The sequence below is a fragment of the Mirounga leonina genome, unplaced genomic scaffold, assembly GCF_011800145.1.
Source record: "Mirounga leonina isolate KUSES-001 unplaced genomic scaffold, KU_Mleo_1.0 Mir_224, whole genome shotgun sequence".
In the NCBI taxonomy this organism is placed as follows: domain Eukaryota; kingdom Metazoa; phylum Chordata; class Mammalia; order Carnivora; family Phocidae; genus Mirounga; species Mirounga leonina.
This window is the reverse complement of record NW_023270615.1, coordinates 20,273,485-20,296,303: the sequence shown is the minus strand read 5'-3', so window position 1 is coordinate 20,296,303 and position 22,819 is coordinate 20,273,485. Positions and strand designations below refer to the sequence as shown.

The 22,819-nt window shown below is 54.5% G+C and overlaps 1 protein-coding gene across 7 annotated transcripts in view; it reads left to right on the top strand.

The window, feature by feature from the left end:
- Nucleotides 1–22,819, top strand: part of FAM120A (family with sequence similarity 120A) — a 91,968-nt gene that overhangs the window by 29,764 nt on the left and 39,385 nt on the right. For all 7 annotated transcript variants that reach the window (XM_035029238.1, XM_035029236.1, XM_035029235.1 and 4 more), the window contains exons 4-7: nt 2,289–2,417; nt 3,079–3,175; nt 14,456–14,553; nt 14,779–15,059. In XM_035029238.1, the coding sequence (XP_034885129.1) occupies nt 2,289–2,417; nt 3,079–3,175; nt 14,456–14,553; nt 14,779–15,059 (605 nt within the window). The remainder of the gene's footprint in view (nt 1–2,288; nt 2,418–3,078; nt 3,176–14,455; nt 14,554–14,778; nt 15,060–22,819) is intronic.

Below are 22,819 nucleotides of genomic sequence, written 5' to 3'. Positions count from 1 at the left end.
TTTTGGAACGTGCATAATCTTTTGGCGAATGTTTGGAGGTTATAACAGTGCCATCTGAGTTGCAGAAATGACTTTGTGTGCTCTTTCTTCCTGAGTTAAAGCCTCTCTTATGTGCCCCAAGCCGTGCGTGCGCTCGTGCTGTCCCCTGGGCCTGGCCGCTGCCACCGGGTGCTGCCCTGAGGTGGGTTTGGGAGGCTTGATTCTGAAGGAAGCTGCAGGGCCAGTGGTGGCTGGTGTGAGGGAGTCAGGGCCGTGGGGACTTCTGCACCGAGCGGGGCCGGGGGGGCACTCGGGAGTCTTCACTGGTGACGTTGGCTGCTTTCCTTCAAGGCTCGTTCAGCACAGCAGTCGTGGGGGCGGGAGTGAAGCAGGGATGTCCACAGGAACGGAAGTGACAGGTGGTCCTTTTCACTCGGTGGGACAGACTGTGAGTGGCTCCCCGTCATCTGCGGAGTCCCAGTGACCGGGTGCGCACCCCAGGAGAGGTAGCCTGTAGCACCGTTAGCTCCCCACCCCTGGGGGACAGCCCTTTCCACGTTTGGCTGTTTTTATATCCTGTAGGTTGTTCTCACCATGTTGTTATCGCTCTGTTCTGTATCTGAAATCCTCGTACGAGAGCCAGCCCTGGCAGCATGGTATGAAAACCTTGAGGGCCCCGTAGGCTTTCAGGGTGCCAGGGGCACACCTGGTCAGCCAGATCCACACTGCTGAGGCCGGGAGTTGAGGCCCTGGGCCCTCGGGCACGGCTGTCCCTGGCCCCGTCCATGTTCCTTGAACACGGTGCAGGGTTTCTGTTCCGACTCCTCCCTCCTGGGCTGCCACCAGCTGGCCCTGCTCCTGCCCGGCCATGAGACCAGACACCCCAGAAGGGGGAGCACAGGTGGGACTTGCATTCCTCGCAGACTGGCTGGCACATGCTGTTCGCCAGGCTTCGTCCCGTGGGACATGTGTGCACCCATGGGCTTTTGCCCTCATGGGGGGTTGGGTTTCCAGGACTGAGCTTGTGATGTGTGCGCACAGACGTGTGCATGGCTCTCCGGAGGCCTCGCGATGGGGTGTCCCTTCGTGAGCACTAATGGCCGGCACATGGGGGCTGAGAACCTGGACCCGGACATGAGGAACAGCGCTTCAAGAAAACCTGTTGCTTCTGTGCGGAGAGAGTGAATGTGGTCTGCGCATCTGAAAGTTTTCTCGATGGTGACTTAAAAGTGTAAATGTCTGTGTTCTGGTGGGTTCTTCCACGTCTTGTGCTCAGGCTCAGGTTTTCTGAGTTTTTTCTTTTGTTTTTGTCTGTCTTTGTGCATGTGTGCGCGTGTCTTAAAACAACTCAGATTTATCATCTTACCGTTCTAAAGGCCACACTCCTTCTGGAAGCTCTAAGGGTGTTTCCTGCCTCTTCCAGGTTCAGGGGCCGCCGCACTCCATGGTTTGTGGCCCTTCCTCACTCCTTGTCCCTGAAGCCAGCTCCCCTGTGGTGACACTGGGCCCACCTGCACAGCCCAGGGTGGCGGGCAGGAGCGGACAGTTCTGGACGCACAGGCTTTTTGGGGTCTGTGCCCTGTTTTTTTATCTTTGTGATCTTTGTGGTTATATGGGAAATAAAGATTATTTCTTGCTATCATTTGACTTTTTTTAATTGCTAGAAACAAACTTAGTGCCTGATTCATCTTTGTTTCTAAGAAAAGGGCGAAACTATAGTTTTAGCTGAAGTCATATTTTTTCCATGGTTTTTTAGTTTTTATCAAAGAGCATAAAACCTTTTAAAATAAAACCTGTTTACTTACCTTTTCGTGGGATGAACTATTCTGGGACAGTGAAATATTACAACACTTGTTCTGTGTATCGTTCACAAGACTTGACCGTCAGCATCAGCAGTCAGGGACCCATCTTTCCTCCCACTCAGAGCCGACTTGGCTTTCTTGGTGGTCTGGCGCCTGGGCTGCGTTCGCCCAGCACGGCCTCCTGTCGGCTGGCGTAGGAAGAACGGAAGTGTCTGCAGCCCGTGGCTTCTCGCGCTATGTTCGCTGCTCTGGGGCACGGGGTTTTGAGCCCAGGGTTGACGGTGAGCAGGCCGCAGATGTGTCAGAAGTAACGTGGGACTGCCAGGCGCTCCGTGACCCAGCTTGGCGGAAGTGGCCGAGTTGTACTTAATAGCTGAGGGGAGCCATGGCTTGAGCCTCAGCACCAGAGTCTTGGGGCCAAGACTCACCGGGGGGTCATGCCGGGGCCTGCAGCTTCTGGGCCCTGCCCTTGGGACTCATGTACTGACCTGTGCACTTCTTTCTCAGGTCCGGGCCCACCAGCTAGTCCTGCCGCCGTGTGATGTGGTGATCAAGGCTGTGGCCGACTACGTCCGCAACATCCAGGACCCCTCGGACTTGGATGCCGTAGCTAAAGATGTGTTCCAGCATTCTCAGGTACAGCGCAGGCTTGGAGCAGTCTGCACGGCGGGGGTGGGTGTGGCAGGGGCCCCTCACCTGGCTCCCGGCCTCCCCCGCGGCTGCACCGGGAGGGCTCAAGGTAGACGCCTGGGAGGTCTGCTGCTCCTACATTCTCCATCACGATTGATAACGTTTCTCCTGAGAAGACAGACCTATCACGCGGGCTGAGTGGAATTGTGAACGTGACTTGTCCATCCCTTCAGGTGATGGTCAGGGATTTCTTCTTCTTTTTTGGGGAAAGTAGGGAATGTGAGTGAGTCGGGGTTAATGGAGGACATGAGGTTGGTGTGATCTCCCATGTCTCTCTGGAAAGCTGAAACCACTGTCCTGCTTGCTGGAGACAGGACAGAAAACCTCCCCAGGCCGCACCAGGGACGTGGCCCGGAGAAGCCCGGGACTCCTGAGGGCTGCATTGCAGACCTGGGTCTCCTGACGGGGTGCCAGTCTGTGTTAACCCACGTCACTCTGACAGGATTAGTGTCTGATTTGTTGCTTTTCCTGGAAGATTTTAATGTCACTTTAAACTCTTCTCTAACTTGAAAAGCTGTAGATGATACATGTGCTGAATTGTGAAAGTATGTTCATGCACAGGACCAGTGGCATGCAATTTACAAAGGTTTTCCTACGTTTATTCCAGTCTAGAACAGATGACAAAGTTATTCGATTTAAGAGAGCAATTGGATATTACTCAGCGACTAGTAAGCCTATGGCATTTCACCCAGCACATTACTTAGGTAAGTAAATCCAAGCCTCTGTGACGGACGCTGACCATGCAGTCACCAGAGAGATTAAAACGTGGGCCCAGTAGTCTTGTAGTTTTACTCATCTAGAGTGAGGTTTCCGCCACTGGCGTGAGTGCATGGAGCTGCACCTCCTGGGCAGACTCCTCAGTGGCCCCTGAAAGGTTGAGGAGCAGGACAGGCAGACCTGGGAGTTGGGGGCGGGCCAGGAGGTGTCCATGGGGTGCTCTGCGGGGAGGCCTCTGGACCTGCACACGCCTTCGTAAATCCACTTCAGAAAAGCAGAAGGGTGTCTTCTCTCTTGCTGCCTCTTTTTTTGTTTTTTGTTTGCAAAAGACCAGATTTAACTCAGAGATTTGAAATTGGGGAATAGGAGTAATGATAAGCTGTTTACGTGAAGCCTGCCTGGTGGTGCTCTCACGGGAGGCTGTGAAGCCCCGAGTCGACGTGCCGGACTTCTCCCTGAGTCCCATTGCCTCTGTCTGCGTCCGGAGCCACGAAGCTCTGAGACACTGTGCTGCCCACTGCTGTTTCTGTTGTGTTTGCTTCCGTGTTCCTGATGTGGTTTGAGAGCGCCTCTGTGTACTGGTTTCAGAAGACTAGTCCCAGGTTTGAAATGTCCCAGACAGTTGTCCCTTACGGGGTACGCTCAAGCCACACTCCTCTGGACCTGGGGGCCCTACACGCACAAGCGTAGAGCTGCAGTGTGCGTGCAGGGCCCCCAGGTCCAGAGGAGTGTGGCTGCTGGTGGTGGTCGCTGTGGATGCCCAAGGAGGGCGGGGCCGCAGGCTGCTCTGCTGGCCTGTCCGCTGGGACCCACGGTCAGGACTTCTGTCGGTGGGGCTCATCCTCCTGCTCTGGCCCCTGCAGCCATGGTGCTGTTTAAACTGCTTGGCATGCGCAGTCCCAGCATGCTTGGGACGAACTCTCAGCTGTGCCCCTGCTTTCCCCACAGCTTGGTCCTGCGCCCTTGGCCCTGCGTTGTCCAGGCCCTGCTGGCTTCTGCCGGGGACGTGTCATGCCGGCTCCCGCCTCAGGGCCTCAACGCCCTGCAGTCAAGAGTGCGTCCTGACCTCCTGTGCCTGGGACACTCCAATTTCTGAGGTCCCGGCTTCACTGTCACTTGTCTGAGGCCATCAGCTAGCAGCCATCATGTCTCAGCACCTTGCTTTAATCCTCTGCACACAGCCTCCCACTCCTCCCCCAGGAATGTCAGGTCTGCAGCCAGGGCCCCACCTGCCACCTTCACCCTCATACCCCCGTGGGAAAGTATTTGAGTGACTCAATCCAGGAAGAGCTGTTGCAACTGGGACAGTGAGAGGATCGTGATTTGGGGTCACTGTGCTGGACAGAGGGAGATGTGGCAGGCAGGTCATGTGGGTTGCTTTATTCCTATGGCAGGGGCACCCAGTGGACACTGTTGAGACAGGTGACAGGCAAGGTCTGACGCCAGGGGTGGACATCCTGACCCCACAGTCTCCGGCCTCAGGCTTCCTGGTTCTGGAGATGGGTGTATGTGACATGCTCTGTGGCCCCTTGTCACAGGGCAGACACTGTCTCTGTTTTCAGAGGGACAGTGGCTGGGAAAGGCAAGGAATGGTCTGCAGCCACAGAGCCTGGGGAGAGTTCCCAGAAGGGCATCTTTGCCCCTCATGTGTCTGAGGGGACACCTGGTCCTCGTGTGACAGGGTAGTTGAAGCAGTCACTCCAGTGCATTAGGGACTAGAACGCTTACTCAGGAGGGGCCGGCAGGGAGGTCAGGGTGGAAAAGGGCATGAGGCAGCGTTTGGTGCTAGTCTGAGCTGCTAACAGGGTTGATGATATGTTGAAGAGGCGAGATGGGCTTTAAATTCATGTTTAAATTTGAGCTGCCTTTTTTTTTTTTAAAGATTTTATTTATTTGGGGGAGAGAGAGCACGAGCAGGGGGAGTGGGAGAGGGAGAATCAGACTCTTCGCTGAGCAGGGAGCCCGATGGCAGGGCTTGATCCCAGGACCCTGAGATCATGACCTGAGCCGAAGGCAGTCGCTTCACTGACTGAGCCACGCAGGCGCCCCTGAATTTGAGCTTCTTAAAAACTTACATGTTATACAAAGTGCTCTCGTGTTCTTACGTTGTTAGACAATACGTGAAGGAAGTATTTTATGGATGAAGGTGATGCTCCTGGAATTTAGTTTCACTTCTTGTCTGTGGGTTTTGGGGAATGGTGGTGGGTTGAGGAAGAATTTGTGGTGTTGGGGGCGGTATTTTTAAGCAGGTCCATGTGGGTGATAACTACTGTGTGTTACGTTAAAGCCTTCTCTGCAGGGTCTCCTGGTGCTGCTGACTGTGGCGGAGACCTGAGCCGTGGGGCACAGAGTTTGGGGCAGCTGAAAGTGCAGGCCGGCAGCTGTGTGGCCTGGAATGTGGGGTGACTGGGGACAGAGGTTGGGGCAAGACTGGAGGAAGGTGTATTTCAAGTTACAGATACACAATTCGGAGCCAGCAGAAGTGGATTCCTGTAAAATCGTTTTTGTTTTTTTCCTGACAAGTATAAAGAAACAAAATAATGTGGAGATGGTACCCATCCCTCTTGCCTGTATGTGCTGTTAGGCTCCCGCTGTGGAGCTGAGTGGGAATGGAGAGCCTAGAAGGAGCAACGTGGGGTTGGGGAGAGGCTTTCTTGGTATTCCATGTGAGAACCCAAGACACATTTCCCGTAAAAATGTTTTTGTGAGCAGTAGGTAGGTCCTAAGTGGTCTTTTCTGACCTTGGTCCATTATGTTGTTCTCTGGGGAGATGCATTCAGAACTTTGACAGCCAGTGTTGGAACATAATTTTATCATTCGTTAGAACTTGTCTGTATGAATCATTGTAGAAACTGAAATATGTGTAGTTTTAAAGACATTTAAAACATTGTATTAGCCCCTTGGAGGCTATTGGGAGTAAAAATGGGGAGAGTTGACTCTAACCAGCGGTTCCTAACCTGGCTGGAGTTGAGGTTCTAGGCCAGAACTGTTGTGTCAGGATCTTCACTGGGTCTCCATGATCCAGGAACACCTTCCTGGCCTGGCTGCGGTCAGGGAGACCGGCACTGGGCAGGGCTGCTGTGTTGGAGCCTGTGGGCCTCCGTGGCCCTGAGGGAGCCTCTGCTCCCCACACTGATGCAGAGGGTGTGGAATTGACAGGAGGGCCTGCACACCCTGTTGCGCCATGGTGCTGGGAGGCCTGGCCTGCACAGCGTGTGGTATGGTTCAGGGTGAAAAATGGGTTCCAGTCTGTACTGTCTTTGCATAGTGGACCCCCCAGAAATGATCTGTTTTGAGATGGGTTTTTAAAATCAGTTACAGGTGAGATTAGTATTCATTTTGTAAACATTTATTGTGTCAGAAACACTGTGTTGGGACCAGGGACCTGGAGATGCTTATGATTTTGTGCTTTCTGTCCCAGCACATAATGCCTCCCATGGCCACAGAGTCCCATCTGAATGTAGGTGCACATACGAGCGGTCAGAATGGAAGCTTGTCAGCAGTGTGTGGCTCCCGGCTGCCGGAGGCCCAGCTCAGGCCTGTGAACGGACACGGGAGGCTTCGGCTCAGCCTGGTGTTCTTGTAAAAAGGCTGCACAAGTGAAACCGAGGCCCAGTGAATCTGAGGATGCACACGCTGTGTCTTCCTGGCCTCTTCCGTGAGAAGTGGCTGAGCTCCCACTGCACACTTGTCAGAACGGCCAACATCCGGAGCTCCGGCACCACCAGATGCTGGCGGGGATGCGGCGCAGCGCGAGTGTGTGTTGCTGCCACTGCGAAGACAGCGTGACAGTGTCTCCGAAAACGCAACACACTCCTGCCATGTGGTCCAGCAGCCAGGCTCCTCCGTGTTTACCCCGAGGAATTGGAAACTCTGTCCACACGGAACTTTGCCCTTTATTCGTAATTGCTGAAACGTGGGAGCATCCAAGACGTCCTTCAATGGGTGGTGGACAAATAAATTGTGGTCCATCCAGGCAATGACATATTATTCAGTGCTAAAAAAAAAAAAGGGTTATTAACTCACAAAGACCTTGAATACATTCGCTGAGAGAAGCCACTCTTCCAGGCTCCCTGCTGTATGATTCCAGCTGCACGACATTCTGGAAAAGGCACAGCCATGGAGCCTGTGGAAAGTCAGCGGAGGCATGAATGTAGGCAGAGCACGGAGGATTTTGTGTGACACATAGTGGTGGATATGTGTCCTTAAAAATTCGTCCAAACCCGTAGCGTGAGCACCGAGCTGTGGGCTCTGGTTCATAATTGTCACATATCAGAAATAGACCATCTGTTGAACACATATCATACGAATGCAAGGGTTGTGTTTTCTGCTTAGGTTTTCTACAGACCTAAAACTGCTCAGAAATATTAATTAAAAAGACCAAAAACTCCTTGATGTGTCTGGCCCATGCCAGCACTTGCTGGTTCTGGACAGTGTGGTAGAGCAGACGTGCCATCCTGGGCCTTGCACACGAGTGAGATGCGGACTCATACGGCTCGGGAGCAGGCAGTTCTGGGAAGACCGGGAGACTAAGCTGGTACCGGTTAAGTCAGGGCTTGGTTCTGCTTGACTGAGTTAACGTTGAGCTCAGGCTTGAAGGTAGAGCAGGAGTTTAGTGAGGTGGCGATGGGGAGGAAGTCTGTTCCACGCGGAGGAGACCCGAGGTGGCGGCGCTGGGCATGGAAGCAGCGGAAGGGAGTGCCTGGAGCCCAGGATGCAGGGAGCAGGCAGGGGCTGGTGTGGCTGTGGGCAGTGGCCACCGGCCAAACACAGCCCGAGGCTTCAGACTCTCTAGGGGCTATGAAAGCTCACTGAAGGATTTATAGTGTTAAAAGTTGTTACTTTGTACCTGTTGCACACCAGGTGCGTTTGGCACATGACCAATAGCCTGTGTGCAGTTAATGAAACCAGCCTCAGTGGGACATCAGGTTCCCCTGCCCACCGGCTCCCTGAATTCTGTGTCATTCGTCCCCTTTTCTTTATCGTGTCTGTACCCCGAGTGCTAAGTGGAGACGTGGAAGTAGGAGGGCTTCCCTGGGGCTTCTGTGGACAGAGTGGCTTGGGTCAGGGAGAGGAGGGGCAGCCGGGAGTGAGGTCGGGCTCGCAGGAGACAGCAGCGGTGTGGCAGGGACGTCCGTTGTCAAGAGGTGAGGGGGGGACTTCTGTGGCTCCCAGGTGTGTGTGGCTGCTTGGGCCTCAGCGAGGTGTAGGGAGTCCGAGGAGAAACTGTTTTTAGCACAGCAGCTGCTGCCACCCCACCAGGCACGGAGCAGGGAGGGCCGGGGCCGTGGCAGCCTATTTCCGTGGCTTTCGTAAAGGACAGGGCTTGAAACGGGAGGGGATTGGCTGGGCTTGCACTGTCCGAAGTGGGGGTCTGGTGGTGCGTGGCACACATGTGGGGACTTTGGCAGGGCAGTCAGAGCGTGGAGGGTTTCAGAACGTGCCGGGCCCCAGAGCATGTAGGCCAGGGAGGAGCCTGCAGGACCAGGCCTGTGCCCGGGGTTGTGTGGGGATGGGAGCTGCCCCCAGGAAGCCAGGACCAGACCGACCGCGACCACAAGAAGGGGCCCCTGGGAGCCTGCCTCCCCACTGGTCCCCTTCTATCAGACCGGGTCTGCTGTCTCACCTGGAAGGAGTAGGCCCCTGTCGTTGGCCTTCTGGAGCCAGCTCTCGGGGCCCGGGCTCAGGAAGGCGCAGGTGTAAACGTGAGGAGAGACGAGGACTGGTCCGTGGGCCCTGGTTCTGGGCTACGGCTGTGCCGGCAGGCGTCCCTTTCTGGTGACTAAAGGGGAGCAGCTGTGGCCACACGGCCTGCATAGCTCGCGTCACCAGCCTGTCCCATCAGCTGTCGCTGGGCTTTCTAGGTTAACAGTCTCTTTGGAAGTACAGCTCTGTCTCCCCACAGTGTGGCTCCCAGCCTGTCAGGGCACAGTCGGCAGATGTCACTCTGGAAATGGAGACACAGTCCGGGAAGAAGGACGCAGCTCCTGCAAGGCTGCTCCGGCTGATGAGGCAGGTCCATCTCCAGGAAAGCAGGGTTGTCCAGGCGGGAGCACACGGATGCAGCGGTCACGCGGCCTGCCTGGAGCAGAGGGTGATGGCAGGTTCGTGTGTGCCCGGGGAGCGAGCACAAGTGAGGACCCAGCACTGCCTGCACTGCTCCGTCCTGCTCGGTCGGTGCCACCTCCGCGGGAGCACGGCGGGACGGCCGCACGCTGCAGACAGCCTGCCCGCTGCCGCCCGGCCACTGTGGCTGAGGCCCATCGCGGTCTTGGCCCTCTCCAGGTCTGCCCCGTTGTCCCGGCTGCCACCTGTGCTCATCGTCGGGGTATTTCCAGTGTTTGGCTGTGAACAGTGATGGCTTTTTATATCATTAAACAATGATAGTCCACGTTCTACTGCTCCGCATGTTACTAGCAAGTCTTTGAAATTTGGCATTTAAAGTTTATGGGGTGTTCAGCCTTACAGTTCTGCTTACTAAAGCCACCATTTCCGTGGTGTCTGCTTAAGCTTTTCTATTGTGGAAAAGCTTCAAATATAACTGTCAGTACAGGGCAGCGTCACGAGCAGCGATGTGCCCACAGAACAGGGTCAGCAAATGGTAGTGTTTGTTTCACATCTTGCCTTCTTTAAAGAAATTCATTAGGCTTTTCTGAAGGTCCCATCTGTCCCCTCAAACAGGTTTCTTTGTTTTCTTACCTTGTATGTGTGGGATCATCGGGGGCTGTATTGTGCGTGTCATTCTGCCCTTGCTGGTTTTGGAGATGTGTCTGTGTGTCCGTCTGTTCCCATTTTTATCTGAAGCTGGAGCACATGGTACTGATGTCAGGCCCCAGGGTCTAAGTCAACTCTGCCAGAGAGAAGCCACGGCGCTCTCACGTGGAGCAGAAGGTCAGCTTCATCTCCCTCCCTTTCTTTTTTTTTTTTTTTAAATTTTATTTATTTATTTGACAGAGAGAGACACAGCGAGAGAGGGAACACAAGCAGGGGGAGTGGGAGAGGGAGAAGCAGGCCCCCCACGGAGCAGGGAGCCCGATGCGGGGCTCGATCCCAGGACCCTGGGATCATGACCTGAGCCGAAGGCAGCTGCTTAACAGCTGAGCCACCCAGGCGCCCCTCCCTCCCTTTTGATTCCTGAACATCATCCTCAGGCTCGACATGTGTTCCCATGACCTTTCATTAAGATTTTTGGGAGTTTATTTTAGTCCATGTACTGTGAAGTGATACAGCCTGTCTGGTCTCATGGCTTTTTGAAAGGTCGTTTTTTAAAAAACACCTGAACCATCAGTCACTTTGGGGTAACTTGGCAGCCATTCGACAAGGTGTCTTTGCAGGATGACCAGCTCATCGTCAGGTCTGTTGGCTGCTTCTCAGGGCGTGGTGACAAAAGGGCACGGCCACTTCAGTTGGCAGGGACTCTCCCTGCAGGTTGTGCATTTCCGAAATCCACAGCGGACAGAGACTGACTTGTTGTGTTGGGCTCACGAAGCCACGTGGGCAGCCACGTGAGGCATTGGTGCTCCTTCCTGCTCCCCATCTCTGCCAGCCCATGTGCACGGCATCCTTTGCTGTGGGACTGCGCCGTTCTGGCTCGGCGTGAGCGAGCCGGGAGCTCGACAGATTTGGATACAACTTGGGTGCATCCGTCGCTCGTCAGCTTCTGCTCTTGAAGACTCGGGTGCTGTGTGGGCTTGAGTGATGCTGCACCATGAGGTCCACATGCGCTGTCCAGTCTCTGTGGTGGTAGAGGTGCTGGGGGAGCAGCCCGCTGGCTCCCAGCCATGGGCTGCTCTGTGCCCACAGTCCCACGATCAGGAAGGCTGCCCTCGTCATGGTGAACTGCTCCAGTTCCCGGAGTTCTTACTCCTGCTGGCCTGAGTGTGCTTCCCCAGGGTCTGTGGTTCTGTCAGGTGCTTACTTGCTTGATTCTCAGCCCTGCACTCAGCCTGCCCATGCTTCTCTGCAGATGGCGGCCTCTGGCTCCTCTTGGGGGGCCTGGCTGTGTGGGTGTGCCAGCTCTGAGCCCCCGGGAGCTGGTGCTCCTGGAAAGTGGCCGGGTTCAGCCCCTCAAAGCTGGCCGACTTCCTCTCCTCCTGCTTCTGCCTTCACCATCTTTGGCCTGTGGCCTGCCTTCGGAAGCTACTCATCTGGAAGACGATGGAAGCAAGTTACACAAGATTCTTCATGTGGCTTTGTGTCTTCACTTCTGTACAATATCAGTGCTGAGTAAATACATCCATTTCAATACAGTTAATGTCGTTGGAAAATTTGACCTTATAGGTGTTGAAAATGAGTATTGGTGGTAGGGAACATATTGACTTGTTCTTTGAATCTGAATTTTCAAAGCTATGTTTTTTGTACAACACTTGAAAATCATGCATCCATTGGCATTAGAGAATTTTAAGAGTTCATGACTTTGGTACTCATTTGTTTGGTTGGCCTAACGTCTCTGCAGCTAAATGCCTGGTGGTAGATGAGTCTGTGCTAGGCGGCTGGGGCATGGGTAGGCCGACTGGTTCTCAGCAAAGCTTCTTGGTCAACACCATTCTTGGTTAAGATGTGTCTTCTCTTACTTCAGGGAATGGCTGAGCAGGTCCCCGGGGGCGCAGTGGGTAACTGAGGCAGTGGGTGCTGGGCAGCGTCTTGCCCACAGCGCTGCTAACTTAGCGTAGCTGTCAGGCTGCCATGCATGTGCTTTTCTCATCATTCACAAAGAAGTCTGAAAATTTTTTTAATTGTGAAAATATTTTTCATATAGTGATTAAACACTGTTTCCACTCGTCTGTCTCCGTCTGCATAGTCTGCTGACAACCGCCCTTCTCTCAGGAGAGTGTCTGTGAATGGAGGAGAGTGACAGGTTGGCGGTGTTAACCTCCACACGCGAGCCAGGGTCAGTCCCGAGAAAGACGGCCTTGTCACATGGCACCCAGTGCTCTGCTTATTGGCTCGAGGGCAGTGACAACCAGAACTCGAGCACAGGGAGGTGCGCCGCATCCAGAGGCAGGCCTGGCTTGCTGGGCCGTCCTCCAGCCTTCACAGAAGTACAGACAGATTAATTCACTTACTGGACTAGGTTCTGATAGATTAGTAACTAGCTTTGTAGGTTCTCGAAGGTTTTTTTATTTGACGTTGGTGATTACAATGTAATTTTAGAAAATGTTCTTTCTTTGGAAATCTTTGCTTTTAAGTTACAGTTTATTTTTGTTTTTAAAGAAGCTTGTGCTTTTCAGGAACTTTGTAGCACATAATGGCCCAAAATAGAGACAAAGGATCCCCTTCCCTGGAATGCTGCTAATTGGCATGGCCGACATTCCGTGTGGTTGCTCAGAAGTTCGGTGGGGCGGGTCAGCCACAAGAGGTTGAAAACTGCGCTTCTCATGGTGACTTAAATTGTACTGTTAGAGCTTGAATGGAGTTCCTAGTGTTCTGGATACGATTCAGAATCTCCTGAGAAGGAACTGAACCAGTTACAGCATCTTATGTCTCAGACTCGCAGGTTCCGATCTCCTGGGTCTGAAGTATTTGATCAGGAGTGTTTCCCTCTGTGTTTGCATGTGTACACACGTGTGTAGGTACGTGGGGTTTGTTTATGTGTATGTGTGGCGAACATGTGTGCGTGTGTATTGGGGGTGAATGCACACACGTGTGCAGTACATGTCACGTATGGGCATGTGGGTGAGTGCACGTATGTAATGAACGTGTGCGTGGGGGGCACGTATAGGTGTGAATGCGTGCGTGTGTCATGAATGCACAGCTGTGGGGAACGTGCACGTGCGGCTGTGTGTACGTGCATGTGGTGAATGAGCGTGCGTGTCTCTGGGGTGAGTATGGTGAGTGTAGTGAACACGTGTGTACACACATGTATGTGTGGTCAGTGCGTGCGTGTGCGTGTGTTTTGCGTGTGGTGAGCATGTGAGTGTGTGTGCGCCAGCGTCACCGTTCCCAGTTACTCGCCCCACAGCTGTGGGAGTCCTGCCCCCAGCTCCTCTCAGTGCGGGCGTGTGCCGGGCACTTGGAGTCGGGCTCTTGCAAGCCGGCTGTGGCTTCCAGGCGCGTGGGTCCTTGTTGGGTGGGGGGAAGTGAGCCGCTGCCCCTCCCTCCTGGCTCCACCAGGACTGGGTGGCTCTGGAAGCTCAGCTTACATACCAGTGGGAATTTTCTTTCAGAGAATGAGAGGGAGGGCTTGGGTTTTGGGGTGCTTTAGTACTATTTTTATTTAAATGTGTTTATCTTGGCAAGTGTTGGGGCTCCTTGTTTGGCCTTGAGTCGCCCAGATTCTGAAGTTGGAGGAACACTTTTCCTGGTAAAGGATGTTGGCGTTCAGGGGTCTCTAGGCTTGGTTTTGCTCAGTTTCTAAAAGAAGCCTAAGGAGGAGATCGTGTGGCTCTGCGGCCCCCGTGTCTGCTGTCTGTTCCCACCATCTGGGTCGTGGGAACATTTGGGGCTCAGGTGCCCCAGGCCCGGCCTTGCGGCCTCACCTCACAGGTGCCCCACCCCTGACTGTTCAGTGGAGCAAAGCCACAAAGGGTCTCCTTCCTATTTTTATTGCGTTAGTAACTGGTTTGTGGCATTTGGAGGTGTTCTGATCCTGAGGCCACAGGCCTCATCACCACGTGTTGTGCCGGCTCATGGCTCTGCGTCCTGTCTTGGCACGTGGCCTGGTCTTGGTGTGTGTCCAGAGCTGCTTCTGTCCCGGCTGCGCTCGCTCCCGTCAGCACGGGGCAGCCGAGCGAGTGCGGCGTCCGTCAGAGCAGGTTTAGAGAGTCACGTTCTGAGAGCACAGAATGCCAGGTAACTGGCCCCGCAACACGCATTGGTACGAGCAGCCCCATCGTGGTTCTGCTTCGCAGTGGAAAACTGAGAGGTACCGGTAGCAACTTCCACACGTCGCTGTTTCTGTTTAATAGCCAAGAACTGAATTTTAGTCTCAACAGGAAGATTCCGTTGCCTCCCTTACGCGAGGGGAAGTATCTGTCTCTGCTTTGTCCCTTCAGCGCCTGCAGTCTTAGGGCTTTGAGAGGCCGGCAGGGGCAGAGAGAGGGTGGCCCAAACGCCTGTAAGTTAAAATCCTAGGCCCAGTCTACAAGTAGATCACCATAAAATGAAGTATTTTTTGATGTGAAACATGAATTTCTGAAGGTGGGGATTGGTGGTGTCTTGTCACCTGAGGGGGCAGGGCAGGTGGGGGCATGTGCTGGCCACTGTGGTGTCTGGGGCATGTCCTCTGCTAACCCGTGTACCGCTGTCTTTCCTTGTCGATGAAACAGCCAGACCAAATCCGTTTGGAATGCCTGGGATCATGCCGCCGTACGTCCCCCCCCAGATGCTCAACATTCCGCAGACCCCTCTGCAAGCAAAGCCTGTGGTAAGGCCCTCTTCCCCCTCCCGCAGCTGGTCTGCCTGCCTTGGGGCTTGCTGCATACACATCAGGTTTTAACAAAAGCTAAAATAATTTTTTAGGCCGTTGAGCTGATACGTGAAGCAAGTGCCAGTGTTTCTTGAGTTAAGACGCAGCCAGGACCAGGCGTTGCGACGGGAGCTGGGTGCTGCGGGCCTCGAGTGCGCGCGTGACCTCTGCCCTCTGTTCCAGGCCCCACAGGTGCCCAGCCCAGGTGCTGCGGGCCAAGGTCCACACCCGTACAGCCTCGCTGAGCCGGCCCTCGCTGTGGAAACGAGTGGAAAGAGTCTGACTGAGCACAGCACCTACAGCAACATTCCTCACGAAGGAAAGCATACCCCGCTGTACGAACGGTCATCCCCGATCCACCCGGCTCCAGGCGGCAGCCCCAACCATGTGGACTCAGCGTACTTTCCAGGGTCTTCTACGCCGTCGTCTTCCGACAACGATGAAGGTGGTGGAGCTGCTGCAAAGTGAGTGGGTGCGGTGTAGCTGGTGCTTCCAGACTTGTGTCGGCTGCGTGAGGCCCGTCACATAGCTCGGTCTCCCGGGAAGCTGCCTTCCATCCTCTGGCGGCCGAGAGTTGTGTGCAGAGAGAGCTGTCATTTGTGGTAGGAAGGTGACATCTCTGCGCACAGACTCGGGCTTCTTGGAGATGAGGAGCAGAGGTGAGACACCTCCTCACGGCTTCCCGGGCTGAAAATCCGCACTGTTCCAGCCGCGTGCGGGCTTGGGCCACTCCTCTGCTGGGGTGGAGTTTTGGGAAAATTGGTTTGTGTGACCCTTAGATGTGGTGAAGTTATCTGGTCAATTGCTGCTGACCCTTACTCTCCCCTGGGCTGTGAGACCCCAGTCCCCCCCGCAGAAAGCATTTTAAGTTAGACGCTGGTGGCTTTCAGTCTTGGCTCCTGGATCAAGGGGAACTCTGAATCTCCTCTCCTGAATTGAATCTAGCAACTCACATCTCAACTCAGCAGCTTGTAGACCATTCCTGAAATCACGCTGTTTACCTGACCGGAACCAGAGAAAGCTGCAATCCGGGTTGGAACTGGAGAGGAGTATTTTAAATGTGTGTCCCTGAGTAAATGAATTTTCAAATATGTAGTTTGTTAGAATCTGATCAAGAAAGTCTTAAATCCACTATCTTCCTCCTCCTGTCAAATACCGTTGTTTTAAGAAACCTGATTCACAAACGGGAAGAAATGGGGAAAAGCAAGGGCCTACCATACTGCTGTGTCTCCTCTTCCTCGTTGCTCCCTGGCTTGTGGCTGGATGGCCAGGGCCCCGTGGTGCTCCATCGATGGAGATGGTTTCTCGTCTTCTGCGAATGCTCGGTGAGCGTAGAGCCTGAGGCCGGACGTCCCCTCTCCTCCTCTGTGGAGTGGGCGCGAGTGTCTGCTGACCTTGGGCGGAGCTACAGAGGGCTTTGCTGCCATGCATGGCTGTGTGCTCCACGGAATGGTGGAGCATAACTCTGTATGTAAGCGATTATCGTGGTGTTGCAGTTCTGCAATCCCAAGGTGAATCACAGGTTGTACCTTTGCATTTACATTTCTGAGTTAACCTTCTGGAAAGGGAGTATAGTAAAGATGTACTGGGTGTGACTCTGGGCCGGGGTCCAGGCTCGTGTGCAAACGAGAACAGCTGGTCACATCCCAGAAGCTCTTCCCCTCTGGAATTCGAAGGCACTGAGTATTGTCTGTTGAAAATCACCTCGCGCCAGCATGCCGAAGATGTCTGTGTGGCACATGTTTGGTCTAGCGAGGGATGCTTTTCCTAGGCAGCTGGGAGCAAGGCCCAAAGCAGGAGGGGGTGTGCCGTGTGCCCAGGCCCTGAGCTGCCTGCAGCGGTCCCCCACCTAGCTTGGCCAGCCACCCTGTGGGGGTGGTAATTGCTGGAGGGCCCCTCGCTTCTCTTGTGTACCCTCAGCTCTGCCCTGTCCCCAAAGGCTCAGGCCTCGTCGCCTCTCTGGCTCTGCCCCGCCTTGGTGCTTTCACGGTGCTCTCTGGAGGAGCTGTCGGAAGGTGGGCTCGTGTGTGGGGTGATGGGAAGTGTGGTGAAGCCTCAGATCCAGACATTGGGTAGGCTTGTGGGCCTATCAACACTTTAGTGTCCTTGAATCCCCGTTTATCATGATCAGCAGACATGTTAAAACAGAGAGGAGGGCGGGAAGGGAGAAGCTCTGGGGCCGTACGCCAGGCAGAGCAGGACCCGGGGCCTTGCTGTGCTCAGGACAGGGTTTCACCCTACTGGCTCAGAAACTCAGCTGGAGCAGGAAGGCGTGACCTGCTTTACCTTTGGTTTGGATCTGAGTCGGGAGCTCTGGACCTGCGGCTGCCCTCAGGACGGTCTTGGGGGAAGGAGGTGCATTTAGCCCGGCACGACCCGAGCGCTCGCGGTGCTCTGTGAGCACGGCGACAGGTAGCGCAGACCAGGCACGGGCTCAGGCTGGCATGGTCTGTGTCGGTGGCATGCTTTTAAAGGATGGTGCTGGTAGGTGACAGGACCATTACTGAATGAAAGTGAATTGACCTCTCCTCTCCCTCAAAGCATCCTACAAGTGAAAAAGACAAGTATTTTAAGTAGCAAAGAACATAAATGTGCAGTTCACAGAAAAAACACAGATGGTCAGGAAGCATAAAAGGATGTTCGCTCTCCCTTTAAAAAAAAGAAAAGGAATGTTAAAACATAACAAAGTACATTTTTGTGAAACATAAAGTTGGCAAACACATTTATCTATCTATCTATCTATCTATTTATTTATTTATTTGCGAGAGAGAATGAGATAGAGAGAGCATGAGAGGGGGGAGGGTCAGAGGGAGAAGCAGACCCCCCCGCTGAGCAGGGAGCCCGATGCGGGACTCGATCCCGGGACTCCAGGATCATGACCTGAGCCGAAGGCAGTCGCTCAACCGACTGAGCCACCCAGGTGCCCACAAACACATACTTTTAAAGTTCAGTAGATGCAAGATCTTGGCTCTCCTGGCACGTTCCCTGGAGCGCCGCACCCTGCGCTGAGGTGAGCATGAGGTGTGCTCTGTGCCCTGAATGTGGACAGTGGGGAAAGTGGGAGCCCTACGAGTGTGTGCTCACGGGAGAGGGTGTCTCGGGAGTCCTGAGGCAGGAACTTGCCTCCTGCCTGCCGCCCAGGTTCATGTGTGTGTGTGTGTGTGAGAGAGAGAGAGAGAGAGAGGGGTGTCAGGCATGCTCGGTGTGTGTGTGTGTGTGTGTCTGTGTGTGTGTGTGTGTGTGAGTGAGATGCTGGGCATGCTCGGTGTTTGTGTGTGTGTGTGTGAGAGTGTGAGTGAGATGCCCGCCATGCTTGGTAGGCCTGCCCCTATTCCCGCCTGCTTGAATACCTCAGCGGCATCTTGGCCCTGGAGCTGGGGTGGGAGGCCGGGGCTGTTGCCCTCAGGGGTCCTCATGAGCCCCGTCTGCGTCCCTGCTGGCCCAGGAGTCCCGGGGCCTCAGAGGCTGCTGTACACGCAGTGTGCTTACGTCAGGGTGTGTGGGTACCTGTGTGCGGGAGTGTGCTTGCACCGCGTGTTGCCTCTGTGTTTGGCTGTCATCACTGACGCTTCTAAGTGGACGTCGGAAAGTCCGTTGGGAGGGAACGTGAATGTAAGTTGTATGCTCTGTGGGGTCGTTTGTGTGGATTGCTGTTTCTTGTTCCCGTGCACGTGGGTGCGGGTACTGGGTCCAGGCAGCATCTGTCGGGTGTAGACCCGCTATGGACCCTGTGGGACTGGATCTGGGCTGTGGAAGGTCCCCATCGGAGCCCAAGGGCCTGTGCACCCGTGTGAGGACTCAGGCCCCGGCCTCCCGTGGCAGGTCATGCTGCGCTGGGCGTGGATGGGAAGCGTCTGGGTTGTTTGTGAAGCGAATCAGCTGGTGCGTGAGCTCAGGAAGTGATAGACAGTGTCCCGTGGTGTCAGAGCGCCGCGTCCATGCCAGAGACCCTGAAGAACCTGGTGGCCCAGGGGATGTGCTTCCAGTGCACCTTTTGCCATGAAACGGTGGTGCTGTTGGGCTCTTGGGCTTCTACCCTGTGTCCTTTCGGGCTCCTTTCCCAAAGGCACGGGGGTTCACAGAGAGAACCACGCCTTCCCCGGCCCGGCGGCTCCCGGCCCCGGACAGGCTGAACACGGCCGTGGGTTCTTCCTTCCAGAGCCCTGCGCTCCGTGTGGTGCCAGACAGGTAGCAAACCTTCTGTCTCCTCGTAGCAATAATCCTGAGGTACTTTTCTGTGTCGGTAAGATTTGATAAACTTCTGTGCCATCGCAGGAGGGGGTCTGCATGTGTCCTGGCCGTGCAAAGACCCGGGTGGGCATTTTGTGTGGAGCTCGTCTGCCTCTCTTAGGTGTTGGCGCCCTCCCTCGTGGGGGGAGAGGTGTGAGAAGTCCTGGCAAATGCGCGAGAGGCGCACGCGGACGCCAACCCCATCTGGCTGCTGCGTGGGAATTGGACCACCACCTCCTCTGTTCCCAGCTTCTTGTGAGGAAGCCTGAGCGTGTGACATGAGCTTAAATCGGAGCCTAAGGAGACTGCACCTGCTGCAGTGTCGTGGGTCCAGCTCCCAGCTCCCCTGTGCCGGAGCCGCGCCCTCTGCTCTGCGATGGGAGCCCCTGGCTGCAGGCCTCAGAGCTCTGCAGGCAGGTCTGCGGCGGGGACAGGTGTGCATCCAGGCTCCTCCTACCGCGAGCTGGGGAGCACACAGATGTGAAAATGTACTACTCGCGCTTGTTGCAGGCCGTCTGCACTCACGGACCACATCTGTGGCTTCCCGTGCACACTGGATACTTCTGCTGGAGATTGGATCTTTTATCTTTCTCTCCTGTTTTGTTGTTTCCCATCTGGTTTCATTTGCCTTTGCCGTTTCTTTGCTGTTGACAAGTCAGTCAGCTCGTGGTCAGTGCCCCGTCAGGGCAGCCTGCTCCCCTGTAGTGGGGGCGGGAGTGAGAAGTCAGTGTGGTGGGCCAGCCGCCCTCCCCTGTGGTGCGCACGCACCCCAGAACCCCCATCCCGCCGACTGGACCCGAGTGGAGGAGGGAACCCAGTGGGAAGGGTGCTGTGCTGTCTCCCGCAAGCTCTGGTGCAGGATGGCCCCAAGTGTCCACCCGCAGAGTGAGGCCCACAGAGCCCAGTGGTGTGGTGCTGGCCTTCGTCCTCACCACCGTCCTGGGTATGTTGATGGCTGTGTACAGCCCCTCTGCCGTGCGTGGGTCCCTTCTTCCTGAGCCTGACTCCTGTCAGCAGGATTTGGCATGAGCATGCGGGCTTCCTGTGGCCTGTGTGGGGCCCAGCAGGTCTCTCCAGGGCGTGGCCGGCGACAGGATGCCGTTCTGAGGAGTTGTGGGGAGTGAAACCCACTGTGTGTTCTTCAAGGCAAGGCATCTGTCGTATGCTAATAGCTTGTTTCACGTTGTGAAGTGACACAGTCATCCTAGTGAGATGTTCAGCACTTCAGAGAAACTGGCTATTGTCAAGATGCCTTTCAGGCAGAATTTCAGGTTTTATAGTATGATTATTAGGAGACTGTGAGATCATCTAGATTATGACATTACTGTTAATTTGGTAACCACTCTGCTTGGGTGCTCGCTGCCCTGGGGCCCATCTCATGAGGTCCACGTGCTTACAGGGCTGCATATGTAACGAGTCCCCGTGTTGAGCTTTGTGTCGCATGGAGGAGAAGTCAGGTTTATGCTGTCTTCACCTTACACCTTTAGGCTGCAGTTACATGATTCGTTCCTTTAGCCACTGGGCTCCAGCTCGGCAGTGGCTGTGAGTGCTTATCTTCGTGGAACGTATAATTGAGTGATGGAGATGGACAGTAATTCAGTGCCAATGTGACGCATGCTGTGAGCGACACGGCTGTGAGAATAGCAGAGACGGGCGGGTAGGGAAGCCTGCACTGAGGTGACGTGGCTGCCAGGGCCTGCAAGATGAGGCATCACAAATAAGAACCTGTCTGTCATGAAGAAAGGAGCTGAAAGTCCACCAGAGTGTAGATCCCTCTGCCTCACCAAGGACTTGTATCCAGAATAGGGGACTTCCTAGAAGTCTTAAGAAGAACATTTTGCACGTTTTCTGCAATGGAGAAAGCGTATGGATTATTTGTACAGGCAGCCCCAAGAGAAGATGTCACACGTGGAGAGGTGCTCATCTCCTTCGTCATCAGGGAAATGCAGACGAGACCATGTGGGGGTCACCACATCCCGAGAAAGGCTGAGATGGGCACCACAGGAGACCCAGCGTGTCAAGGGTGGGAGCTCCTGGGATGTCTTGTGGGCTGGACTGTAGCCCTGATGGTGGCGTGCTCTCCCTGGAGCACGTCCAGCAGGGAGGCTGAACCAGCATGGCGGCCAGGAAGATGGCTGAGTCCAAACCGCAGGCCACAGAAGTGCACAGTTGCACCGTTCCAATTTTGTGGCGCTCGAGCCCAGGGAAGGCTGTGTTTGCTGTTAGAAGTAAAGCAGCCAATGTCCTTGGGGAGGAGGTCTGGATCGGGGCAAGGAGGGGCCGCCTGGTGCGTCAGCCCTGTCTCAGTTTGGCTGCCCACACGTGTGCTCAAATTGTGGCCACCCATTAAGCTGTTCACTTGTAACTCATGCAGTTTTTTTTACAGGTATGTTATACCTAATTGTTTAAAATAGTAATTAATGGATGTTATATCTCTCTATAAAATTTGTAAGCACTTGGGCACATGGGTGGCTCAGTCGTTAAGTGTCTGCCTTCGGCTCAGGTCATGATCCCAGGGTCCTGGGATCGAGCCCCGCGTCGGGCTCCCTGCTCCGCGGGAAGCCTGCTTCTCCCTCTCCCACTCCCCCTGCTTGTGTTCCCTTTCTCGCTGTGTCTCTATCAGAAAATAAAATCTTTAAAAAAAACCCAAACTTGTAAGCATTTAAGTAATTTGTTCCAAAGTTTCACTAAATAAAGGTCACTGACTTCTTAGTGAAAAAGTACGTAGGCAGCTCTGTTTGTGCCGTGTTCTAGACACTTCAGTGCTGCCAACTTTTGCTTCCCAGTGCTCGGAATGTGCACTCTACATGTGTGGTGGGGCTGTCCTCTCCGTCTCCCACTCAGGTGTAGGGTCTGTGGGCTCACATCCTGAGCCCTGCTGTAGCCTCTCCTCCACCATGGCTGCTTTTCTCTTGAGTTTAAACAGAATGATCGTTATGCTCTCGGAGTACTTCCATGTCCTGTGGTGCCGCAGCTCATCCCTAGGGCTCCTTCTGGTTTGGCAAAGCTGTGGGCTGAAGGGGCACATAGGAGGAGCGGACCTGGACAGAGCAGTGCTTTCTGCATCCTTGCTGATGACCAGGAACCTGGACGCCGGGCAGCTGTCCAGGTGCCCCGTCCCGTGGCTGGGACTGAGGAGCCAAATGGGCTCTGAGAGACACAACTTGGGGCACGACCCTTGGTTTACGATGGGCAGCCTGCTTCTCGTCTCTCCTTTTTGCATTTTTTTGTTTTGTTCTGTTTTGTTTTGGTAACAACTAAAAAGAAGTCAGTTGGAAGATAGGAAAATTCGTGGGTCTTTTTTTTTTTTTAAAGATTTATTTATTTGCTTGAGAGAGAGAACACACTCATGAGCTGGTGGGTGGGGGTGTGGCAGAGGGACAAGCAGACTCCTCGCTGACTCCCTGCTGACTGCAGAGCCGATGCGGGGTTGATCCCAGGACCCTGAGATCATGACTTGAGCCGAAATCAAAAGTTGGACTCTTAACCCACTGAGCTGCCCAGGCATCCCAGGGAAATTAGTGGGTCTTAACAAATCTCCATCTGTCCCGTGGGTCTGTTAGAAAGTCAAGTCCGGTAAAAGCGCTCTTCCCTGGCAGGCCTTGTGGCCAGCGTTGGTTTTAGAAGCGGGTTTTGGCGTGGGGAGGGATGACGACGGAAGGCTCCCGTCTGTGGGCTTGTGCCTCAGCACCTCCAGATTCCCAGCTTCCTCCAGGGTAGCGCTTTTCACGAGTTTGCCCCGGGACTACGGTAAACTTTCTTTTGTGCTGTGGTCTATAATAACAAGTGAAGAAAAAACGTATGCGATAATGTCATGTGTCCCACATTTACTGCATTCTGTTCTATTTTAAAATGCTTGAAAAAATGCTGGTTAGGGGTGACTGGGTGGCTCAGTCGGTGAAGCATCTGCCTTCGGCTCAGGTCATGATCTCAGGGTCCTGGGATCGAGCCCCACGTCGGGCTCCCTGCTCGGTGGGAGCCTGCTTCTGCCCCT